General features: G+C 48.4%; 1 protein-coding gene across 1 annotated transcript; it reads right to left on the reverse strand.

Annotated features, from left to right (window-relative positions):
- Positions 1-252: 252 nt before the first annotated feature.
- Positions 253-5,490, reverse strand: TMPRSS5 (transmembrane serine protease 5). Its single transcript, XM_057432044.1, has 12 exons — positions 5,399-5,490; positions 5,043-5,165; positions 4,472-4,607; positions 4,090-4,203; positions 3,864-3,907; positions 3,620-3,782; positions 3,341-3,519; positions 2,894-2,992; positions 2,465-2,607; positions 1,956-2,108; positions 830-891; positions 253-340 (listed from the first exon to the last, which is right to left on the reverse strand). Exons 3-12 carry the CDS (start codon positions 4,588-4,590, stop codon positions 253-255), a joined length of 1,164 nt encoding a protein of 387 aa, XP_057288027.1. The 5' UTR covers positions 4,591-4,607; positions 5,043-5,165; positions 5,399-5,490.
- Positions 5,491-24,028: the final 18,538 nt, after the last annotated feature.

Genomic DNA, 24,028 nt, shown 5'->3' on the forward strand with positions numbered 1-24,028 from the left:
TATTTGTACTGGTATAAAAAAAAAAAATTAGGATTAGGTTAAGTGCTTCCCTGGGGGCTTGACTTGAGCATTTTCTAGCTCAGTGTCTGTGGGGCAGAGAGGATGGCTCTGTGCATCTGGGACCAGAACAAAGGTGGGTAAGACAGGGGCATTAACTTCTTATGCTCCATCTGCCAGGCAGACAAAGTTTGGCCTTGAAGGTTCATCGTGCCGTGATCCCCAGAGGTGTTCTGCCCAGATCCAAGTTTTGCTTCATGCACTGGTGGGTCTGTGGTCCGTGGTGAAGAAGAGCTGCTCTGTGTGATGTTCACCAGTTTCCATTCTCTCAGATTTCATCTTCCTATTAAGCACAGCGTAGGGAAATAACTCTTGTATCCGACATCTCTTTGTGAGATCAGGCACTGCTGGCAGATGGGCCTTGCATGCAAGGCACTGTGTAATATCATCTCAAGCTTGCTTGCTTAAGGGCCTTGTAGAAGGATTTTTATTTCTCAATAGTGAATCTTATCTATGCAGTTTTACATCGGGGGCAGGAGCCCCTTTGTGTCTTACCTCTTCTGTCCCTGCAAGTTACATATGAAACCCACACAATGCTAAAGTGCCAAACTTTGCTCTTTCCCACCTCAGGTTTCTCTGAAGAGCAGGCCTCAGGAGTGGAAAAGTAGGGGGAGGTGGGGGAGAGGAGATCCTGTTCTGAGTGAACAGTTTATCAAGCCACAGGGTTTTGCACAAGTGGCAGAATTCCTCATGGAAAATGTCTTAAAGCGGACTGAGAATTTTTCTATCTCACTTTACCAACTGCAGAAGCCAGTTCAGCGCCTTCCCTTACCTTTCTGTTGTGTATGAACTAGGCAGGTCTGGCAGCTGTTGTGTTTCAGTTAGTACATAGTCCTTTAAGAATAGAGAACTGTAAATGAACATGAAAAGGGAGTGAAGTGTGCACTCATAGCATCATCTTTCAAGTTACAAAAGGCTGTGTTTAAGACCGAGAAAGGTACATTTCTATTAGTTCAAAAACTCACCAAGAACATTCATTAAGACATAGCCTGGAGGCCAAGATGGGACACTTGCTGCACACAAACAAAGTGTTTCCTACTGTATAGTGCTTACAACCCACTTATGAAAGTTCTAGTCACAGAGCTTAATGTTTTAATCTGTTCCCTACTGTTGCATCCTTTTCATTCGCACTCTTGTCTGACTTTGGTTCACATTTGCAAGCATTTGTGCAGGACCTGGCTCACAGCTGCCTTCCACATTGCACTAAGCCATTGCAGAATGAATGGCCCTTCTGCCTGCTGGATGTGCCAGGCACAGCCATGGCCAGGAGACCCTCCTGTTCCTGGCTTTACCTGGCACAGAGAGGGAACAAATACAGTCAAGTGGCAGACAGACTGAAAGCAGCAAGGAAGGGAGATACTGAAGCAAAACTTGACTGCTACTTAGAACTTGAGCTTTTTCTTTTCTTCTCCTCCAAGTAATTTATCTAAAGGCTGAAAGTGTGCCTAGAGCACTTACGTCTCGTGGGATCCCTGCCCCTTTACACCCAGCAATCCAAAAACCCCCACATCTTTTGAAAAACAACACTTGTCTCGTGTGGATTGTTCATAGAAATGTAATTTGCTATTTTCTTTAATAAACTGTTTATACTGAGAGCTTTTGCTGGTGGTATCTGGGGATTCCCTTCAGGTATAGTAACAGGATAAATAAGCCATGGACCATTCTCCGCTTGCTACATGGGAAAGGTAAGGTTGCTTTGTGAAGTCTCTTCCATGCCTTGTTTCTAGTACACCTAGTCAAAAAATGGAGGAGAAAAGAATCACTACCATAAAAGAGGTTGTCCTAGAGGTTCATGCATTAAGCGTGAGCGCAGGGGAAGAGTTAGAATTGGATGCTTGCATTGGGGTTTGTCTTTGCAGCCCACATGGCTGAACATACCTTTGCTTGCTCCAGCTTACCTCAGTGATGTGATGAATCCACGGCAGAAGCTGAGCCACATTGGTGTAGACCCCAGGGTAGTTGGGTTCCGCACAGCCCTGGCCCCAGCTCACAATGCCCACCAAGCGCCATGCGAATTCATCCTGGCAAACGAGGGGGCCCCCGCTGTCACCCTGCAGACAAAGCAAGGACTAAGGAAGCAGCTCTGCCTCCTGGCAGCTGGGGTGCAGATCAGGCTGGCTTCTCCCAGATGGCTTTGTTCATCAGCCATGCAGCAAGCTGAGGTGCAGGTACAAGTAGTGCTTGGCCTCCCTGCAAGGTTTCCATTTTCCTTCTAGAAAGATAAGTTAAATCTCAGCCTGACATCAGTGGATCAGAGCACTGCGGGCTCCACGCTGCACCGCACTCAAGACTGCTTCCTGCAAGCTATTGCCACAAATCCCAGCACTTACTGGAGACACACAACATATACATCCTTTCCACACCCGCTATGCAAACCTCGCATGCATCATTTGCTCCCTCCTGTTACCTGGCACGCATCTACGCTCCCATGCGGATAGCCAGCACACAGCATCCTGGCAGTGAGCTCGCCTGCGTACATGCATGAGCTATTGCACTTCTTGGTACCAATCAATGGAACAAGTGCTTCCTTCAGGGTCTTGGCAACCTGGGCTGGAGAGGGAGAAAGAGAAGACAAGAGGGAAACTCCACCTGCAGGGAGCAGGAGGGGCTCTATCTATCAGATGGGAAAGATGGGATTTAAACTTCATGGGTTTAAAAGCAGTCAGCCCCCCTGGCCCTGAGATATGGCTGTGGGGTGCAGAGCTGCTGGAGCAAGGGTGGGATGAAGGCAGGAAGTGCCATTTGCAAGATTACATGCGGCATGGAAGGGGAAGGACAGGGACAGTGGGGAGCAAGGGGAAAGCCTCTGAGCAGTGGGAATAAGATGGGAGCCTACCTTGGCCTGGTCTGGTATAACCCCAGCCAGAGACCCAGCACTGCGTGCCCTGGAAGAGGTCCCGGTGTGAGGGTGGCAGACACACAGCACGAATGGCATCTGCTGAGAAGGTGACAAGGTAAGTGCCAGGCCAGTGGGGACAGCTTCATGCTGTGCTGAGCAGGGACACAGAGAGAGGCTGTGGAGCTGTCAGTCCGGCACATGAAGTGAAAGGCTCCCAGACCAGCTCCCAGAGCCACCTTCCCAGTGATTCACAGCTCTGGCACAGTTGAACACCATGCTGCTGTGCATTCTGCCTCCCAGGTGGCAGGCTGGGTACCCCAACTGGGCTGCTCTGAAATGGCACATTCAGAGGAGGCTGGGGTTTGGCTATCTCTTACTTGTGGGATAAACCAGACAACCCCACAGGTGGCAGAAGGACACACCAGCATCACGGCAGCCCGTTACCTGAGAAATTCAAGGGGACTTGGAGCTTCATCAGAGCAATGTCATAGTCAAGGCTGTTGTCATTATAAAGCGGGTGGTAAATTATTTTCCTTACTGATACCCCGTCCTCCTGCTTGATGGAGCCGTGGTTGACAACGCCAGCAAAAACCAGCCAGGCAGAGGTCTGAAACCGCCTGTAACTGAGCAGAGACACCGTGTGCCTCTTGCTGTAGGGCAGCAAGCACCAAGGCCTGGGTAAGAGCGGACACTCAGCACCCCGAGGCTGGGCAAAGGAGGTACCTGTGCACGCAGTGAGCTGCTGTGATGATCCATTCCTGGGCCAGCACGGAACCTCCGCAGCGGTGCTGGGAGCCGTGGTACACACTGACCTGCCAGGGCCAGCGCCCCGCGGGCACATCCGCGCCCCCGACCACCCGAGCAGCACTGGGGTGCAGCCCACACTCTGTAAGGGAGATGGGGAGAGCATGTAATAGACAAAGCTCAGGCACCAGATCCTCAATGTAGGAGGGGATGGGCCACTCACCTGAGCACTGCAGAGCCACAACTCGACCTGATTCACAGCTGCTCCTGTATAAGGATAAGCCTCTGGGCACAGTGCACAGGGACCAAAATCCCTGGTGCCCCAAGGGAGCCCCAGGGCAGCTGTCCCAGTCCCCACCGGGGTCGCTTCCTGCACACCCCCAGGGCAGTTTTCTATAGTCTGGTTCAGCCCCACCAGCAAACTCTGCTCCAGCCAGAGTTGCCCTTACCTGACCTGCCACAGGTCTTCCAGGCTGCCTTCCTGGTGGGCTCTCACCTGAACAAACTCCCATGTGTCATTCCCCTTGACATCCGTCAGGTTCACTCCTTTCTGATGGGCCATTCTGCAGAAGCAACAGTAATTTGTTCCAGGAAAGGGCTGGGGACCTGCTAGGGGATCAGGGTTATAACGCAGCCATAGGAACAACAGCCCACAGCCCTGCTGCTCTGGCAGGAAAGATCTGCAGCTCCTCTCACAGGTTCTTGTGCCAGTCTGAGCCCTGCTTTCCGGCCTGCATCAGCCCTGCCTAACCCCCCAGCCTCCTTTGCTGAGCTCATCCCCCTTGGACCAGGGTGAATAGGGGTGGAAGTGGCTGCCTCTGCAATGCCCACCTGAGATAGCCGAGCTGCTGGCACAGCAGGGTGCCCAGGGAGAGACTCCAGTGCTCGTGGCATGCCAGGAGCCAGCCGGGATGGCCTTCCACCCGTGCTTCCAGTAAGGAGTTTGCCATGTTTATTCTGAAAGACACTAAAGCCATGCCATTAAAGACAATCCAGCACAGCGGATGCACATCTAATGGAAACCAAGCAAACAAAAAACCCAGCACCAAACAAAATATCCCAGCAAAAAGCTATTTGAAGCGATTAGAAACTACAGAACCTATTCACACATTCTCAGTGCCTGTGTGGCAGCTCTGCTGAGTTATCACATGCAGAGAGTCCAGCAAGAGTTGCCTTTTCTGTGGGATCCCTCCATGCAACAAAGTTGTAATGCTGGGGAACACAGCAGGGCTTAAAAGCAAAGCAAATCAATCACAAAATGCAGTTGAAAGAAGCTCGTGGATCAGCAGGAGATACTTGATAATAAAGAGTGTATTTTCTGTCCTTGCTAGCCCTGGCAGGCACTGTCCTGCATGCTGCTCCTCTCTCCCCATCCTGTGTAGCAGCAAGCAAAGATGTAAACCTCTGCTGTGAGCCCCCTGGACCACAGGGTCTTCCTCTTCACCATCACTGCACACTGGGGTCGCATCTGGCTCCTGCAGCAGGGTGAAGCCATGGTCTGGCTGAGGCTTCTTCAGGCATCTCACTTCAGGAAACAAAGAAGAGGGAGAAGATGAGCTCAGCCTGTGCAGCATCCGAGGATGCACATGATCCTGCACTACCCTCTGGCAGAGCTGATGAGCATCTCCAGCCTGCTGCTGGGACCACAGCCACGTCTCCCTCTCCCAAGTCACAGCTCACCAACGAAGAAGCTCGCATCGCCACTTTTGTGGCAGGGCTGTGGCTGCAGGATGAGGCTACCCTGGAGAAGACACTGACCTAGGAGCCATGCTCCAGCCGCTGTCCCCCCTAGCAGCCCAGTGACCACAAGCAGCAGGAACAGCCTCCTGATGGTGCAAAGAGTCTGGAAAGATGCATGAGGAGAGCCTTTAAGAAAGAGATGGAGAGAGGATTAGCATGGTCTCACCTGTCTCACAGCACTATCAAGCCCCTGAGATGTTATACACCTGTTTCTGGGAATTGCCTGATCCTTTGCCTGTAATGTTAGGAAGAGGTGAGCTAAGGCCATGGATCCTGCAGAAGATCAAGACTCCGAGGGCCCCCCTGCTCCCAAAGCCCATAAATGCTCACCCACCGTGCCCCAAAGAGGCCTGTGTCCTCCTCTCTTCCCTCCTTGCCTCAGCTGCCGGGGTCCAGCTTTGCACAGCATCCTCAGCGTGAAGTGGGCTGCCAGGAAACTGCTCAGCTAAGGCTGGGCTCTAGGGAAAGGAGCAGAGTCCTGGATAGGGGTCCAGCAGCAAAGCCCAGGGCTCATGGAAGGGCACAAGCCACAAGCCACGACCCTGCTGCCCACGCTGCCAAGGCGAGGGAGCCTTTCTCACCATGACAGCCTGGAGCAAGTCCTGCTGCCGAGCCCACGGGGCTCATCCAAGCAGCTCAGGTTTCCCACTGCACGCTCCAGCGTGGGGCTGCGCAGGCGCCCTGCACAGCGGCCACAATGGAGAGAGCCTGTTCCAGGCCCCTCTCCTGCCCTCCCCCGTCCCTCTGCTCCCAGGAATACGCTGCTCAAGCTGGGGAGCTGAGGAACAAAATGTCCTAAGCTGGGAGAAGACGAGGAAAGACAGATTTCAGTCTCAATACCAAAAGGTAGTTGAAGCGCATGTAAATCATTGCTTCATGAAAGAAAGGCTGCTGTTATTTACACACTTCCCCATCCCTGAGAGATGCAACCGATGGTTTGTTGCTCAAAATATCAATGAATTTTTAATGCTATTTACTCGAGGAAATTCCCATGAATATTTCATGGTAGCCCCGTCTCTCAGGTTCAGGCTGTCGATGAAAAGCATCACATGTGTTGTGCCACAAATCCAAGCTGTGCCGAGCAGCAGGGATGCCTGTGGGCTCCTGGAGGGCAAACACAGTGCCACAGGAGCTGCATGCTGCACCGCTGCTCAAGATCTGTGCTGAGGGGTGGGTTACCATTCCCTGGGTCAGGCTCCCTTGACAGCCTGGTGCCTTGCAACCACCCCCATCTCATTGTCCAGGAAGCCAAGAGGCAATGGACAAGGCTGCAAAGATCCCCCCAAGATCACCACCTTGGCTCAGTAGCCTGAGCCACGGCTGGGCTGTACCTGGTGGCGCTGGAGCATCTCCTCAGTGTACAGAGGACTGTAGATGGTGCTGGAGGACCAGAGAGCACCAGTGAGGGAAGAGCCGAGGTGCGCAGAAACCAGCCTCAGAAACGCTGTGCCCTGTTCTGGGGCTCAGGGGAAAGGATGGACTCACCCTGGCTTCTCCTCCCTGCTGCCAAGCCCCAGCCCAAGGTCACTGCAGGACCAGTTCGGGTCATCTCCCCTCTGAGCATCCTGTGCCTCAGTAAGCTGACCTTTGCAGAAGTTAAATGAAGAGGCAGGCTGTGAGCAGTCAGCAGAACGCAAACACCTTCACTGCAAGCAGCAAAAGACAAAGCAAGGATCAAGCTATGCAAGGAAAGTGACAAAACAGCAGCTTCCCAAAATATACATCAGCAGCAGGTAAAAAAGAAGACAAATCAGTCAGTCTATAGCACTTCTCCACTGAGTCATGCTCGTTTTTTCCCTCTGAAAACTCATTAAAAGAAGATCAATATTTGTATCAATTCTGCCTGCCTGCAATAAGAAAACAGTGACTGAAATGAGAGTGTTTTCCAAATGAAACAATGACACAGCGATGTAAAAGGTAGGGAGGAGAGGAGCATTGTGGCTTTTTCCTCCTGGTTTCCATCATTTTTCTGCGGTTCTGTAGAAAAACAGAGTACAAAAGAAGCAGAAGTGATTACAGACATTGACAACCACTGAAATGCCCCTGGGTTACATGAATGCCTGACAGGTAGCAGAGACACTGTGAAGCACAAGACATTTCCTTTGTCATTTTTATAACTTATTCCCGCTGAAATAGACTTCCCTTTCCCACCTGAGAATAGGGAGCAGAGCACAGCTGCAGAGCAGCAAGCCAGATGTTAGCTCATGCTGCTGTACCACCAAAGATGATAAAGTCACAGCTATATGCAGCATGAAGACCTGGCCTATGGTTTATCAAATGACTTACTTTGAACTTGTGCAATAACAAGGAAAAATTCTCTGCAGTGACTCAGTTCTGCTGAGATTAACAAGAAAGGGTCACTTATGGGCACATAAAATTGCACACTTAAACGTGACCCACACGCATTCTTCTCCAGCTCAGCTCAGATACTGCCGGGCATTTCCAAGCTGGGATATGAATCTAGAACAAGCCCAGAGCTTGGCTCTTCAAGCCAGCAACTCATCATCAAGTGCCCTGCTACACAGGTCTGCCAGCCTGCTGCCCAACAGCCATCTGTTATCCAGCCACAGACGTGCCTGGGAAAAGGGGGTGCCTGGATGCTGCCGCTCTTCGGCTCTATGGGTATGGAGTGCAACTGCTGCCTGTGGTTGAGCAGTAGCATCCATCACAAACTGCCCTTTCGTGTTCCATGCAGGATTAATGACTCAAGAACCAGGCTCCTCCCAACAAGGTTTCACCCTGGGTGAGATTTAGCCCTAATGCCCAATACCTGGAGTTTTCTAAGCAGCTTTAACAGCCAGCTGCTGAATATCGCTTACTTCAATTTGTCATTTTAGCCTGTGCTGATAGCTCCATCCTTCCCCATGCAAAAGCTGAGTTCTTCCTTTGGGATGTAGCCAGCAGTGCTAGGAGGAAAAAAAAAACAAAACCCAAACAAAAATGGGTTTCACTTATCAGGATTTAAAGCATCCCTCTCGCTGACACAGGTTCTGCCTCTTGTCTCAAGGAGATGTTTAAAACCCCTTCCTGCAGTCCCTGAGCACTCCCATTCAGGCTGTCACAGCTGGGCAGCCCTGCTACGAGCAGAGCAGTATTTCAGTTTTAATTAGGTCTGGGAGCTCCCAGCAATATTTGCTGGATTCAGTGCCTCAGACTGCAGCCGAGCTCAAGTGTCTGCTGCTTACCAGGTGCCTTTTGAAACACAATATGTGAGCTCCTGTTCTGTGCTCCGAGGGGGATCCAGCGTTTAAGTTCTTACATATGAAGCGCCAAAGTGTGAAGTTGTAGACTGCCAATGCAAAACCCTGGAAGCCTGGAAAAGCTCAGTACTTATCCCAGAGGAACTCGGCAAGAGAAGGCCCAATAAAAAGCAGCCAAGAAAACATCGAGCAAGGCAGGATTCATTTCATCTAGAACGAAAGCACATCCAATCTCAGAGTCTGCTAAAGCAGAAAGCCATGCAATAGCTGGGGGCAGGGAGCTGAGGAGGGCAGTACATGAGAAATGATCATTTATTGAATCCAGGAGCTGGATTTCACAGCGTTTTCCTGCCTGATCCATCTGCTTGGTAGAAATAGTGGCATTAAGCTGTGAGCTCCTGCCTTGGCCTAAGCAGGCTGTGCCCAGAGCTCTCCAGGGCTCTCACCTGTAGAGAGGGAACAGGCAACGTGGCCACCACCCCAGAGCATCACTTTGCCTGAGCCTTTTGCCCTCAGTTGCATTATTTCCTTCCTTACCTCATTTCTTCTCTTTCCCCTTTAGTCTCCTGTCTAATAAAAGTGCTTCTGTGCAAGATAAGGGAGCTGCTGTAAGCCTGTAATGAGAGAAATGGCCAAAAGCAGCAGCTGAAAACCTGCCTCATCCTGGAAGCAGCCTGCCAGATCTCATCATGGGTAATGAGCCCTGGATGTCAGGAGTGTGTTTTCCCAGCAATGACGCTGTGCTCACAAGAATACAATTAATAATAACCTCCAAAGAGCCTCCCAACCCCCCCACCCCACAAGTGCTTTCTAAGCCTTTTTCACCACTATCTGCCTGTCCCGATCCCCTTTTACCCCCAGTTAGATATCTCTGGAAGGAGGGTAAAGCAGTTTGCCCTAGACCTGCTGTTGCACTTAGGGCAGTGTTTCATCTGAGGCTTACAAGTCATCACACTCATGTCACCATAAGAAATAGCACCTGCCAGATGAGAGCTGAGCAACCATCCCTCTTACCTTACATCTTGTTCCACAAGAGGCTGATAAGGCAAACCTCATAGTGGGGAACTATTCACTAAGACTCTTTTGAACCTCAGGCAGTGGGCTGTAGTGACGTGAAGGAAGATAACTGATACCCTGTATGTGTTTCTCCTGTTTAATGGACCCACAGGTCATTCCACGTTTCATATAAACTGACAATCCTATTAGGACACTTCCATGGAGTAAAAGTTTGTTCCTCTAAACTTGACACATAGAAACCATTACCATGAGCAATATGGTGTCATTCATATCCTCTATTCTTGAAGTGATCATCCCAAAGACAGTGAATAGTCCTGCATGAACAGGAGCCATGAACAGCATCCCTGCTGCAGCCTGCGGCTCCCAGGACACCAGCAGCTCTCATCCTGGGGGCAGCTCAGCATGGATTTGCATGAAGCTGGACCCTGCTCTGTTCCAGCCTCCCTCCCAAGGCAATTTGCTATGTAATGATTAGAGCTGAGAAGGCAATTTCAGGAAAACCAGTTTCTCTGGACAAGGAATTGAACAAAGGGACCATCATAATAACCCGATACAATCACTTATTTGAAAAGCAGCTGGCACCACATGAAGCAGAGGCAATTTAGAGGCAATTCTCTGCAGACTGCACTGCCTTCCCCAGGTCTGGCTCATGGGCAGAGGCCATGCCTTGCATGATGAGGAAACCAAAGGCTCCTGCTCCAGATCAGCAAATACAAAGATTTCTAATGGAAAGGGTGAGGATTCTGCCCCTCAACCCCCTCCCAGGTTCCCACATCTTAAGGAATAAGAGGTCTTGTGACTGTCATTTCCTCAGACACCCTGTGCTTCCCACATCAGATCAGACATCCTGAGGTTTTAAAGCAAAAGGCCAGAGGCTGAGCTAAATTAAAGCTTGGGAAAGTACTCTGACAGCATAGAAATGCAATAAGCCTTTAAGTTCTGCAGCCTGTTTTTCTCTCTTGCAGAGAGAAATGTGTCCTCACTCTACTGGATGCTGGAACTATAAGAAGAGATGGGAAACTCTTCAGGCTAACCCTGAGCAGGACACCTTCATCTTCTGTACCTTCAGTTTATGACTGCCATCCTCACAGGTGACTTGTGAGATGCAACGCTGTTTGGTCCTTATGGCTTTGTGCTTCTTCAGAGGCCTGGCAGCTAGAAGAGGCTGAGCTCTGGTTTCTCATCAATCACCCAGGAAATGCAGAGTTTGAAGACGTCAGGGATAAAATGGTTTCATTAGCTGTATCACGTTCCAGCGCAAAATGATCCTCAGGGAGTTCTTCTCGGAGATGACTCAAGGAAGAACAATTGTTAAGGAGCAATTAATATTATGTTCATTCTTTTCTGTTCCAAACACAGTTCATTTTGTCACTTTGCAGCTGACTCTTTGCCCTTGCAAGTTGCTGAGGACCTACTAAATCCCGGGAAGGGAAGAGCGAAAGACACCTGCAGGAGTCTCGATATCATTTCTCTCTCAGTTGTTCCCATAGACACTGCAGTAAATCACAGCCTTAGTACATCCCAAGGGAACTTACCCCATGGGTGGCAGTCAGCATGTCAGACAGTGTCTGGGACATGGAACAAACCCCGCAGCTCTCTTCTTTTGGCTGATCCTTGCATGATGACCACTACAGGGACCAGGATGTCAGCACAGTGTAGAAAGCCCTGTCAATAGGAACTCTGTCCCTCAGACCACAGCTAAAGGAGCCTGTGCTGTTTTCCTCAGCAAGGCACAAGGGGAACGCTCTCTCACAGTCCCTTACCAGCATCACAACACTTCCCATTTGGAAGCTGCAGCCATTTGCCACTGAAGATGACACAGAGAGGACCAGAGGAACCCTGGCAGAGACAAGCAGTGACCCAGGCTGGCCTCGCGTCCCAGCCAGCAGCTGCAGACAGGCAGCCTGCCACGCGTGCTGTTAAATACGGTGCCCACTTGCTCTCCTCTGGCAGCCCAGATGAAGTCACTGCCTGATGTAATGTGTAAGAGTGGCTAAAGGGCTGCCAGGTCTTGCCTGCTGCAGCACAGCATCACCGCCTCGCATGCAGCAGGGAGCTGAACCTCTTCAATCCAACAACAAAACCAAACCCAAACCGCCAGAAAACACCCAGCTCTGAAGTCTTCAACAATTTCATGGGCTTTGGCTTGAAATACACCAGGAGAAAAGACAAGTAATCCTCACATCCTGCCCCGGCGAGGTTTGCAGAAAGCCACTGAAGAGGAAACCCAGATGTGTAACTAATAAACCCTGTCATAAGATGGCACTAAGAGCCGTGAGGGAGCAGGATGGGGTTGTGCGTTTGGACATGTGCTACTACCCCACGAGAGGGCAGCTAATCTATCACGTATACTTAACTGGATCCTAAAAATATCCTTAAACACACTGTCTGCTGGGACCAGGATTGCATACATATACACACACCCCCCCCCCCCCATATACATATCCCATGCATGCTGTAATTTAGGCTCTTGGGATCCTGCAGAGGCAGTTTCAACCCACCTGCATGGCATATTCGCATGATTTGGGAATGCAGAGAACACCCTTCCCCCTTTCTCAGGTATCATCATTGTCAGATTTCTGACTCCAGGCTGGCAAGCAGCAGCACAGCATCAGAGTTCTGATGGTTCGTAATATCCTCATTTCCTTCTCACATACACTTGACACCGGAGTCTACTTGTGTCAGCATAGCCTTTTCCTTCAAGCAGCTTTTCCTCTCTATGGAGTTTGTTCTCCTAGTCCTAAATGCATCTATAACCTGCAATCCTGCCAGCCTTCCTTACACTTAAACAGGCTACATGAGGCTTAGGGGAAATTATTCTCCACCCTTCTTTTCCAGGTCGAACCCATTGTCTTCAGAGTCAACGACCCACCGTTGCAACGAGGTTTCAAGGCTGTTAACATATTCTGCCTCTCCTTGCTGGCTACAACTTTTCACAGCCCATTGGGCTTCTATTCTTATCCAGAGAGCCCTCATTTACTCACAAAATACATGATCTTCTCTTTTCTCCAACCAAAATTAGGTTTAAATTTGATCAGGTATTGTAAATAGCTTAATTCCTTCCAAAAGGTCCATTGTTTGGGGAGGAGGAGTATTTAGCATTCCTTTAAATCCCTTATCCTTGCTCCAATTTCTCTGCTGTCCCTTTAACGGTGGAAGTGATGCCCTTCACAAACTTGAGAGTGCAGTAATCTGGGAAACTGTACCCCTGGACTCTGACACCATATGTTAAACTTGCTTTGAAAACTCCCTTTTTGGGCCAGATTGGTTCAGTGCAATTACACAACTACTTATTCTACAGTCCTTCAGAGTCCAGCCCTTACCACCGCGTTCATTTTTCCACAGCGATTCTCCAATGTGAGTTTCCACCCTTTCCTTTCCACAGGAAGTTCATCCCCAGCAGAAGGATCATGACCAAGCTTTGAAGAATGAACAAAAAAGGGGACAAACTTGCTTTGGGACTGGGGGAAAATGGTGGATGCAGAGGACAGTCTCTGGCCAAGCCCCGTTAGATTTCTCTATGGGCTGCTGCTTTTACTCGGCGCCCAAGTGCAGATAAGGGGCACAAAGACTCAGTGGATCTTTGTTCACCTCTTCCCCCTCTCTTTCTCAAGCTGATGATCCCTACTGTGCCATTTGCTCTGCACATTTGTAGGCTGCAACTGACTAAACATCAGTGCAAACGATGTCGCAGTTCAATGTCAACAGGCTAAAGTTACCTTTGCAAATAACTGCATTTTAATGAACAAAACTCATTTCTCTAGCTCTCAGAAATGTAGACCATCATACCGATAAGCAGATTTTAGTTTTTCAAAGCAAACCCAACATGAATGACTCTTCCTATTCCTCCTTACTTTCCTTTGTTTTGTTGCTGTGCAAAGCACTGTGCACCTTCGTAGCAAAGCCATCCCATGAAGCTGCAGGAGCAGGAAGAGTGGCTCAAGTACACAGTAAATCGGACCTACTGAAAGTGAAGGAGGGAAAGGTAAGGGTGATGCTTTCAGTGACCACTTACAGCACAGGAGATGCTCATTCCTGCAGCCTGAAGGTGCTCCCAAAGCAGGGTGCCAGGGGAAGCCTGACTCAGCTAGCCCAGGCAGATACTTCTCAGTTCTGCAGCCCACATGCTCTCCTCCTGCAGGGAACTCTGCTGCCTGAACAAATCCAGCAGCAAAGCATCCGCCTGACCTGCAGAGCCCTCAGCCTTCTGCCACAGTCTTCCACCCCATTAGCTCCTCTCCTCCCCAAGGGGCATGGGAGAGGCAAGGGTCAGCAAGATCTTAATCAGCTGTCAGAGCCTGCAGTTCCAGCAGATGCTTTTACTGAACCCTGGCCCCTACTCTCCTGCCTCCGTTCTGTTCCAGAGATGTTTCTACCAGGATTTTATCCCAACAGTCCACATTAGTAACACAAGTGCACTTCCTGATATCCTCTACAAGTAGCTCCCTAACAGGGCCTGTTTGAAATGCAGCATCTCTAAGGCAGACAGCTAGCATTGCCCAATTATGGCCAGGCTTGTGCCCACCTCTGCCTCTGCAGCATTCACAAAGGCTATTGATGCTCCTGGCTGCATCTGCAGGACATAGCTGTGAAAAATCACTCTCTGCTCCGCCCTTCAGCTCCCAGAGGGGTCATGAAAGTCCAGAATTTTCCATTTCTGGCTCTTTCTAACAAAGGAGAGAAGTGTTGCATTTGCAGGATGTTTTTGCATTGAGTGCTTCCCTGGGGATACATCCTTGGCAGGGCTTTGGTTCTAGAAGGTATAAAATCTAGCTGCAATCAAGGTCCTGCCAGAAAGTTATCCACCTGTGAAGATATATGGGCCTCCTGGCTCTCATTAGAGCCCGCTGAGAACCTGATAAAATTAACTCCGTGCACTCAAGGGAAGCTTTCACCTTTTCTGCTCAGTTAACTTGACAGTATTCCATGTAAATGTGTCATTGTTCAGCTCAGCGGCTTCTCACTCAGCAAGAAAAAGGTGTACCCAGTAGTAGGTGGGTATGATGCCCGCCTTGCCTTGCAAGATGTTTCAATTAGAGGCTACTAAAACAGACTTTCTTAGGAGGGAGATAAAAAATAAACTCATTAAATAGAAATAAAATGCCAACCAGCAGCATCATTTTCCCCATACTTGCCTCCTGGCTGTATGCTCAGCATTCCCTTCTTCCCCTTCACAACAGAGGGACACAAAATCATGGCCAGTGCGGTTAACCAAAACCCTGAAGCTCATTCATCCAGCCTATTTCTTAATCCACATTATGGCATCTAATGAACTAATTATACATTTTAATTAGCTGTAATCACAGTCCCTGCTTATGTAGATAAACATGCTGACTGTGATTACAGAATTATGAAAAGCTATTCTGAAATATAGATTTAGCTTGAGAAAACCACTTCGGAGAGCTTCTATCCAGGTTAAACCCACGCAGAATCAGTCAAACCAGAACACACAAGATATCCCCACAACTAAGAACCGGTCGGAGTGGCATGGAGGGAAGAAGTAGCAAGGAGAAGCACAGGAAGATCTTGCTACTATCTCTGTTCTTCTGGCAGCAGCAGCAGGGTCTGTTGGGAGCCCAGGAGCATCACTGGGGTGACAGAAAAGCTTTGGAGTAACCGAATGAATCACATGAATCTGCTTGTGAAGCCAGGCTCATCCAGGAGCCTCTGCAACAAACTAAGTCCTGCTCCAGAGAGCACCGAGAGAGGCGTTTCCATAAACACTGCTATGGCGCTGGAATGGTGAGCGGGGAGAAGGAGCATGCCCCACACAGGGCTGCAAAGGCAAAATGCCTCTCAAACACTACAGCATAGCCAAGAATCCCAGTCAGGCATAGCAAGCCCTGAGAGAGAAAACAGGGCTGCAGAAATCCCTCCAAGAAGCTCTCAGCTCTGGCAGTCTGCTTTCTCTTGTCTGTTCACATCCCAGTGTCTCCTTTCCCACCAGGCATCCACTTGCCCGCCTGGAGCTAAGTCTGCATTTCTCCAGGCTGCAAAGTGAAAAATGCCTCATGCACCTAGGCACAGACATGACCCCATCCTTCCTCATCCCCTGCTGAAATAGAGTTTGTGCTGTTAAGAATACATCTACGTGAGATAGGGGTAGTCAGATACAGGTGGCAAACACTAGCCATAAACTACAGCCCTGGATAAGCAATAAGCAACTTTACCTCTTCGTCTCCCCCGGTACCAAACACGTTCATCATGGTCAGAAGAGTCTTTGGGGGGGGGGGGGAACGGGAGGAAACACATCCCACCCGCATTCAGTTTGCATCTTCGCTTTATCACTATGAGCACCGGAGCCACCACTACACAAAGCCCCAGTCCAGACAATAACACGCCCTCAGCATTTCTCCCAGCAAAGTGTCGTTACTGTTGTGGCATAAATAGCACACGTGTAGACAACCGGGCTGTTATTTCCACCCTATTTCCAACGCGGCTAATGAGCACGTTTGTTTCAGTAGGCATCGTTTGGCAACAAAGCTTTGTAAACGCACTAAACCTCGGGCTGTATTAGTAATTAGATTTTAAGTGATTAACTGCTTATCAACAACTGCCTCCTCGGTGGTGAGGCTTTAGTGCCGCTTCCCTTCCTGCTCAGCCTAAGGCACCCGGCAGCGAAAGCAGGGGGAAGACAGCGCATGGAAACTTCAACCTGAGCGACTTCGTTGGGGATGTTTCCTGCCAAGTTAGGAGCCGAAGGGAAGGGATGGGAGCTCTGCAGTACCTCTCATGGAGCCTCAGCTGTCAGGCAGGGAAGGGCTCTGCAGTGTAAGTAACAGTTAATTCTTAAGTAAATGCATGAATGTCAGATGAAAAAACATTCTCCAGCGTTTCCAGGTTCACCCATTTGCCAGGTTCTGTCAAGATTTTAATTCTGCTTCTTTTGAAGCCGTTTGAGCTCCAATTAGTCAAAACTACATGGAGCTGACAGGAAGGACAAGTCTTACGCTTTAAATACCGCACAAGTGACAGCATTCAGCAGGAGGAGCAAAATGTCCCGGGTTTATTGCATGGACTGTAGTACATAATTCCTCACACCACTTCCTGAAGCGGAAGGGGAATGCAACGCCTCATAAAACGTTAGCGTTTCCACGATGGGTATTTGAAGTTTTCCCACAAACATCAGCAACGGCACCGCAATTAAAACCTCTGACAGATTTCAATATTAATAAATAATTCTTGTAGAATTACTCCAGATGGTACCGAGCTAAGGACGAAAACAAATGACACCTGAGAGCATCCACCACTTGCCTCCTTTTGTTCCTCCTGTTTATTTGAGATAACAAAGGAACGATGATCCTAAATGGGAGCCCTCGGGCACAGCTGAAGTAGGGCTGGCTCCTGCAACGCTTTGTGGCAGAGGGCAGCTTTTGTTCGGCGCTAATAGCGTGCCTGGCTGAACATCTGCGGCTCGCCTTTAGACACTGCAACAGCCAAAACCGGACACCGGTTTTAGCAAGCCCCGCCAATGCGGATAGCTTGAAACGTTGAGAGAAAGCTTTAGTATTCAGCGCAGCCGTAAAGTTCGCAAGGTACTAATGCACACGCAGTTAGCTGGTTGAAGCTAAGACAGGTACCACTCAGCTTTCCCAGCAGTTCTGGGGATATAACTCAGTATTATGCTGTGCTGGTAGCGCCTAATTAAATAGGAACGAACCGCAGGGCAGAGCGTTCAAAAGCCGACACTGTCAGTCACAGACCGGGAACTTTTCTGTCTTTTCTACTTGCTGGAACCACCACACAGCATCCTGAGCGCAACATCTTTCTTCACTGCAGTATCTATCAGCTATATTGTTCTTTACCAGAGCTGCCTTTTGGCTAAAGTGTGTGTATATATACACACACATAGATAACACATATATATTTTGTTATATATGTGTATCTTAAGTAATACACACCAACACTGCAAGAGAAGGGATGACTTAACAGACTCCCGTTATACAGCAAGCATTACTCACATATTTAACTCACTCGGTAAAGTCACTAAGCTTTAAAAAGCAGCTTGCCAATAAATCACCCCTAAGAGAACACTGGAACAAATCTGCTGTTATTTCAGCCTAAAGATGGCTTTTCTCACCGAATCCCCGGTATGACAAAAGGAAGGTTTGCATATGCACAAAAACACCATTTTTTCCAGTGCTAGGGGAAATTTTGCTTTTGTCATCTCTGCTATTATGAGTCAGCCCCGTGTTCGCAAGCAAAGAGGAAAAAGAGGTCTTTATCTGCACTGACAAACACCTTTGGGAGCTGTGCTCCCCTGTGGCAGTGTGCAGGCGAGAGGCAGCAGCACAGATGGATTTCAGACATCCCTGTATCCTTTTGCCACCCAAGTCAGTGGTATTACCACAACATAACTGCACCAGGGCCAGCTCTGACATTGAACTCCACATTCAGCAAGGTTCCAGTGTCTTTACTCCTAAACGGCTTTGCCTCCTTCCTTTTCACTCCAGCAAGATTTGCCAAGCTTGGTGAAATGAAAGGGAAGCAACAAACAAAGACTTGTGGCATTTGTCATGTTTTCCCCAGCACAGACCAGAGCTGGTTGTTGTCCCAAGCACCCCAGGGAAGGCAGGAGCAGCTGGTGTTACAGGAACGCTGTTATTTCCACCCTTTGAAAACATACATTTCCATAAGGTCAGAAATCACAGGGGGTAAAGCTCCTTATTCACGCAAGGTCAGTTTTGCCTTCTAGTGGCCTGTACCTCTTGGTAGGACACCTTACTCACCTCGTCCCTGCAGAGCACACGCAGCTGCAGCCACTGCACTCACTTCTACCCTCAGCTCAGCCCATACCTGAAAAATAAGGACTTTTTCCTTCTCAGTTTTTATAGGGCTCTAATGCAGCCCCTCCTCCAGCTGAGGGCAATGAGCATCCCAACAGCCCTGCTATCTGCCCCACCTGCAGGCATTTGCCCCTCTCTCCTGCCTGTCTTCCCTTCAGAAGTCAGATTTACTCCATTAAGTCCTCCCGGTAACACACAGAACCCCTGGGCAAGGTGGCAGGGCTGCAGTGATGATTTAAGCCCTTCACCTTGCAAAGAGAGTGAAAGTCTTGGCTCCTCACTGTGCAGCGAGAGCCTGTGGGATGCTGTCTTTAACCCATGTTGTCTGTGCCCCGTAACACCTCCTCAGGAACGGAATATGTCCATGTCTCTGGAGTATATTTGTGTCCTGAGAAAAGCTCAGCTAACTGCTCAGAGCTCCAGTGCACAGCCCTGAACCTGCAAAACTCCCTGCCACTGGCTTCTGCAACTCTTTTCCTGATAGCAGGCTTATTACTTCCTGCTGGCAATTTCAAGGGTGTTAATCTAATGAGTCATTAAAGACAAATAAGAAATAGGAGAAAGAATCTGACTTATCACTTCTTTCCAAAAAATACTGTAACTGGAGAATTTTAAGCAAAGTGAACCAGAGCAATTTTAATAATATTAAGCTCAAATTGACAGCGAAATGAGTGAATACAAAAAAGCAACAAAAACCCAAATATATATAAACCATAAGGCATTGTGAAGAGAATATGATTAAGCTTTCAAAGTTATACATTCAAAATTTAGTCAGTGCAGGGAATGAGGTCTTTTTCTTCTCTGGTTAAGAAATACCCTACCATATAATCACATAACAAAGACTAGATAATAATTCATGCAAAGGGAGCTGATGCTTGCAAGCTTCATGCTGGTTTCCATTCACTCTCCAGTGCCCAGCTCTGCAGCTCCAGTGACACACCTGCATCTTCGGTGTGACACGTACCACTGTGCACACGTATCATCATGCACACACTCTGCATGTCACACTGCTGGCAGGACAGTTGGCTTGTGGGGTGCAGGAGCTGCACATTTACCTCTGCTGCCACAGGAGAGGTGTTTCATGTCTGTGCAGGGGGCCAGCCTGGGTCCATGGCACTGGCACACTCCAACAGATTCAAATCTTTACTAATGGTGTACAGGTACCCCCTACTCTGCTATCATCTGTGTGGATAACAACACACACAAACACTTCACTTCCCCTTCTAATTCCAACTCTTTTATGTCCTAAGAAGCAAGTCATCAGAAAACAGCACTGTTGCCCCTTCTGTCTTAATCTGGGGGAAACATCCATCTACCAGAATGTTTTATCAGGGTCTGATGAGCAGTGGGTTGTCTGTTGCAGAGGCTCATTTACACCAGGTGAAATGGAGGAGGACATGGGGAGAAGCTGAGGGATCTGTTCAGAAGCCCCAGAGGGATCCCTGGCACCTCCATTACCTCTCAGGGGAGCTGCCATCAAAGGGTGGCTCTGTTTTATGAACAGTGAATGAAATACAATTCCAGACCAGTTTGTGTCAGAAGGGACCTCAAAGCTCATCCAGTTCCACCCGCCTGCCATGGGCAGGGACACCTTCCACGAGAGCAGACTGCTCCAAGCCCCTGTGTCCAACCTGGCCTTAAACACTGCCAGGGATGGGGCACAGCTCAGGAGACCAAGTGCAGCAGGAATGTTGCCAAAAGGTAGCAAAAGGGAAGCTGATGGCAACTCCTCAGTGCATCTTCTCACTGCACCTCCATCTGCCTCTAAAGCAAACACCAGTAAGATATTTTGTGTGATGTATCAGGCTCTAAAATTAAGGTAAGAATAATGAAAAGCAGAGAGAAATCAACATGAACTGGCTAACAAAGAGAATGAATGGCCTGTGGCAAAATGGAGAAGGGAAAATTTAAGGGGTTCTGGTGTTCCCATTGCACTGAACAAAGCCTTAAAGAATCAGGCAGTGTGCAGGAATGATGTTTATGGCTTTGCTCTGCTGATTGATGTCCCAGCTGGGTGTCCATTAGGCCCATACTAGTTCAAAGCAATCAGAGAGTAGGATTAAGGTGCAAAAAGACATTTTGCTCTGCACCAGTCTGGAAAGGTGAGAGCTGGATGGGATTGTGGCACCAAGGCAGTAAGAAAACCTTGATATTAGGCTGTCCAGACTGAAGAGGAGGAAAATCTGTTTCCCTGTCTGCTGGTCACTCATAGGTTTGGGTTTCTCCAGCTTTCCTGTAACACTCTGTGCAAGTACACTTCATCTTATTGATTACTTGCTAACTTTGATTTATTTACTGTACCTAGGACAGTCTGGCCAATGAGTTTGGCTCCTTTGGCTCCAGCTAGCTGCTGCCTGTTTGACAGTTGGACCCTTCAGACCTGTTCCTATCTCCCAGCCTTCCTGTCAGAGACATTCCTAAGCCCCTGACCCATCCCACTATTACGTGAGCTCCTTTTTCTTCCTCCTGTCTTGGGTAAATGATGGAAAATGAGCTGTGCAGCCTGCATGTGGAGGGCTATAATTGATGGTCTTTGCCTGCAAGACTATTTACTACAGGATCATAATTAACCTGACATGCAACCAGACTGTGGCAGCTGGGAGCTGTGATTCATGGCTGACACAAGGCCTCCAGTAACATAAGCAGGGGCTCAAGCCTCTTTCACTTAGCTAATCAAATGAAAATAGAAGAAATTAAGTCTTCAATTAATCTTCCCCTGCCCCCTGAGGCTTGCCAGTGGTGCTGAACAGATCCACATCCATTTGCCAGGAGCCAGCAGGGAGAGGGAAGCAGGATGGGAAGAAGCAGCTCCCATATTTTACCAAAACATCATCAATAAATTAGAAAGAAAAGTCCATGTTTTGGTTTAAGCTGCGACTAAAACCTTAAGTTTCAGGTGCTATTGCTACTGGGAGTCATTTCATTTCAAGAGGGGCTGGGCAGTACAGTCAGAGGGGCTGGCAAAAGACAACCACCACTGCCAGCTTAGATGTGTGTAAAAATGGTGCTCTGTCACCCACACCTAAGCTCACAAGTAAGTGTGAAATGTATCCTTTACCTCTAGACAGCTGCACAGTTCACGGCACTAAACTGCATTAAGCCAGAGGCAGGACACTAGGTTTATTTTTAGAAAATCAGTCAGAGGACAGCTCATTTGCTCTGCTGGTTGGCCACCAAAGGCAATGAAAAGGAAGTTATAGGAAATATGAAATCAGCTTCCGTCACCCGCATGGATGAAGGTGCATAACTGTAGTGCCTTTACCAGGCATTATTTTCCACGTGGATGAAATGGTGCTGCCAGGTTCCATGGGGAATTAGGTGAGTGTAATTAATCTGAGTGAATAAGACTCGCAGTACCTCCCCATCCAGACTCCATTTCTTCGATCTTTGTGGAGAAGAAGGATCAGTTTTACTTAAAATGGTGCAAATGGTTATCACAGCTTCCTGTCATCTCCAAGCCTTCCCCTTATGGTAAATCATGAATGACTCAATCTCTCCCTTGCTCTCAGGGTCTATAATTTCTCCTGATGCTACTGACACACAAGTCAAGCCCACGGGCCTGGGGTTTAACACAATTCAGACAGGTTTGGAGCTGGGCTCTGTGAGGTGGTGGTCGTGTGGTGTCATGCAGGTCCTAGCAGAACAGCTTCAGGAAACCAGCTTTGTCTGTATAGTGCAGGAAGCCTGAGTCTCTGGAGGAAGAAGTGTGTGTTTGTGCATGTGTGCACACGTGTGTGACAGAGAGATGAATTATACTTTAACACGTGACTAGGAAGGGCAACGCATCTGTGTGTGACAGGACTTGGAAAATGGAATATAAACCCTTATATCTCAGTAGCCTGGGATAGCAACTGGAGCAAGAAAGGCCAGTGAATCTGTACTTAAAGGAATGACAAAGTAGCTCATGGCCTGAGCAAGGGGATTAGTCAGATGGAAGGTGATTCCTCAAAGATAACAACTCCCTTTAGGCTTGAGACTTTCTGCACAAGGCTTTGTGCAAAAAGAGCTTCAGGCTTGGATGGAGGCAGCTCTTGGAAATTCTTTCCCTCCTAAAACCGAGCATCCAAATGCAGCTGGGTTAAGAGTTCTCCCTTCTGCCTACACACCCAGATAAACGTGGGCTGGCAATTAAAGTCCGGATTTTAAAATATAACTGAGTTTGCGTTTGATTGCTGTGCGTCAGTTGCAGAGCAAATCATGTATATGCATGACTCTGCCTCCAAACCATCCCAATTCACATGAAGCACAGGCTGATGCTCTTCATTTGGATCCAGAGACATCTGATTCCCGGTCAATATCCTGATACTCCTCTGCATACCCTGCAACAGCTAAAAATAACCTGTCTCGTTCTTGCATGTAACAAACAGCCTGAGAGCAGCAGAACAAACAGAACTTGTAACCTTCTTTGTGCCTTTTATTGCCAAAGTTTTATTTCAACTTGTATTTGATTTAAAATTTAACTTAAATTTTTATTTAAATCAATTTTAACGGCTACAAAGGATAAAGACACAGAATTGTCAGTAAGGAGCTTGTAAAGCATATGCAAATCACAATTAATTTGACAATGCACTCGAAGAAGAAAGGTATCTTCCCCTTCAGCTTGTCTCATAGCGAGGAAGAGTCAATGTGCTGCACTGAGGTTTATGACAGGGACCACAGAAGTACTGCTGTAGTGGGCAGATGCAGAGAGACAGGCTCCTCTTCCAGGGAACTTAAAAGCCTGACTGGCCAAGGCAGACAAGAAGGTTAGAGGAGAAGCAGGGATTCAGAGGGCTGAGGTGGAGGAAGTCCCATGCGGGTCTGTGTCAGGGGGACACCTTCTCCATCCTGTCTTCAGCTGCCTGTCCTGGAGAAGGCAGAACAGCACCATTGACACCTGCCTGTGCTTACAAAGGTGGTCATGTAAGTGGGACCTCCTTGCAGGAGGAAGTGGCACTGAGAAGGCAGGCATTGAAAGCCTTGTGCTTTCATCTTGCTGTATGGCTTGTAGAAATGCTACCCATTCCAGAGCAGCTCTTTCAAGCACTGGGTGATATCTGTGGGTTTCTCCAACTGTATCTACAATGCGCCTGTAGAGACTTGCCTAAAAGAAACCAAACACGAGTTAAAGCCTGACATGACAAAACTGTTTTGCACATTCATCCAGGAAATAAAGGAAACTAACTGAAACATGAGCAAACCACAGAACAGCTGAAAGGAAAAACAACCTCACCCAATGTAAAGCTATCTAATAAGAGCTGAACACTATTAGATACTGATCTATAGCACATGTAGCTGCTTTGGAAATGCTGCTCTTGCAGTGACATTAACATTCTCATTGCCATAGATGAGTGGCTGAAAATCTCTCTGCTTCAAGGGCTACCCTCAGATAAAATAACACCCTGTGAGGTCTGATCACAGCTTTCAGAGTTCTCTTATTTCATACAAATTTTAGAGATCATTTTCAAACTCTTTCTGTGCCATGAAAGCCAATATAATGGCTACCACTGGCATATTTACACCTGATCCTGGTAGCGTGACAGGATCTGCCCACCATGGTGAGATGATTATTCTTGTATCCCGATGTTTCCAAAGGGCACCAGGATGATTTCTGAGTGTGTCACCCCTAAATAAATTCTGCTAGTGATTTTCACTTTGTGAGGTAT

Source organism: Pezoporus wallicus, unplaced genomic scaffold (assembly GCF_028554395.1).
Source record: "Pezoporus wallicus isolate ANWC-B61680 ecotype Strahan unplaced genomic scaffold, APGP_CSIRO_Pwel_v1 scaffold_8769, whole genome shotgun sequence".
Lineage (NCBI taxonomy): Eukaryota > Metazoa > Chordata > Aves > Psittaciformes > Psittacidae > Pezoporus > Pezoporus wallicus.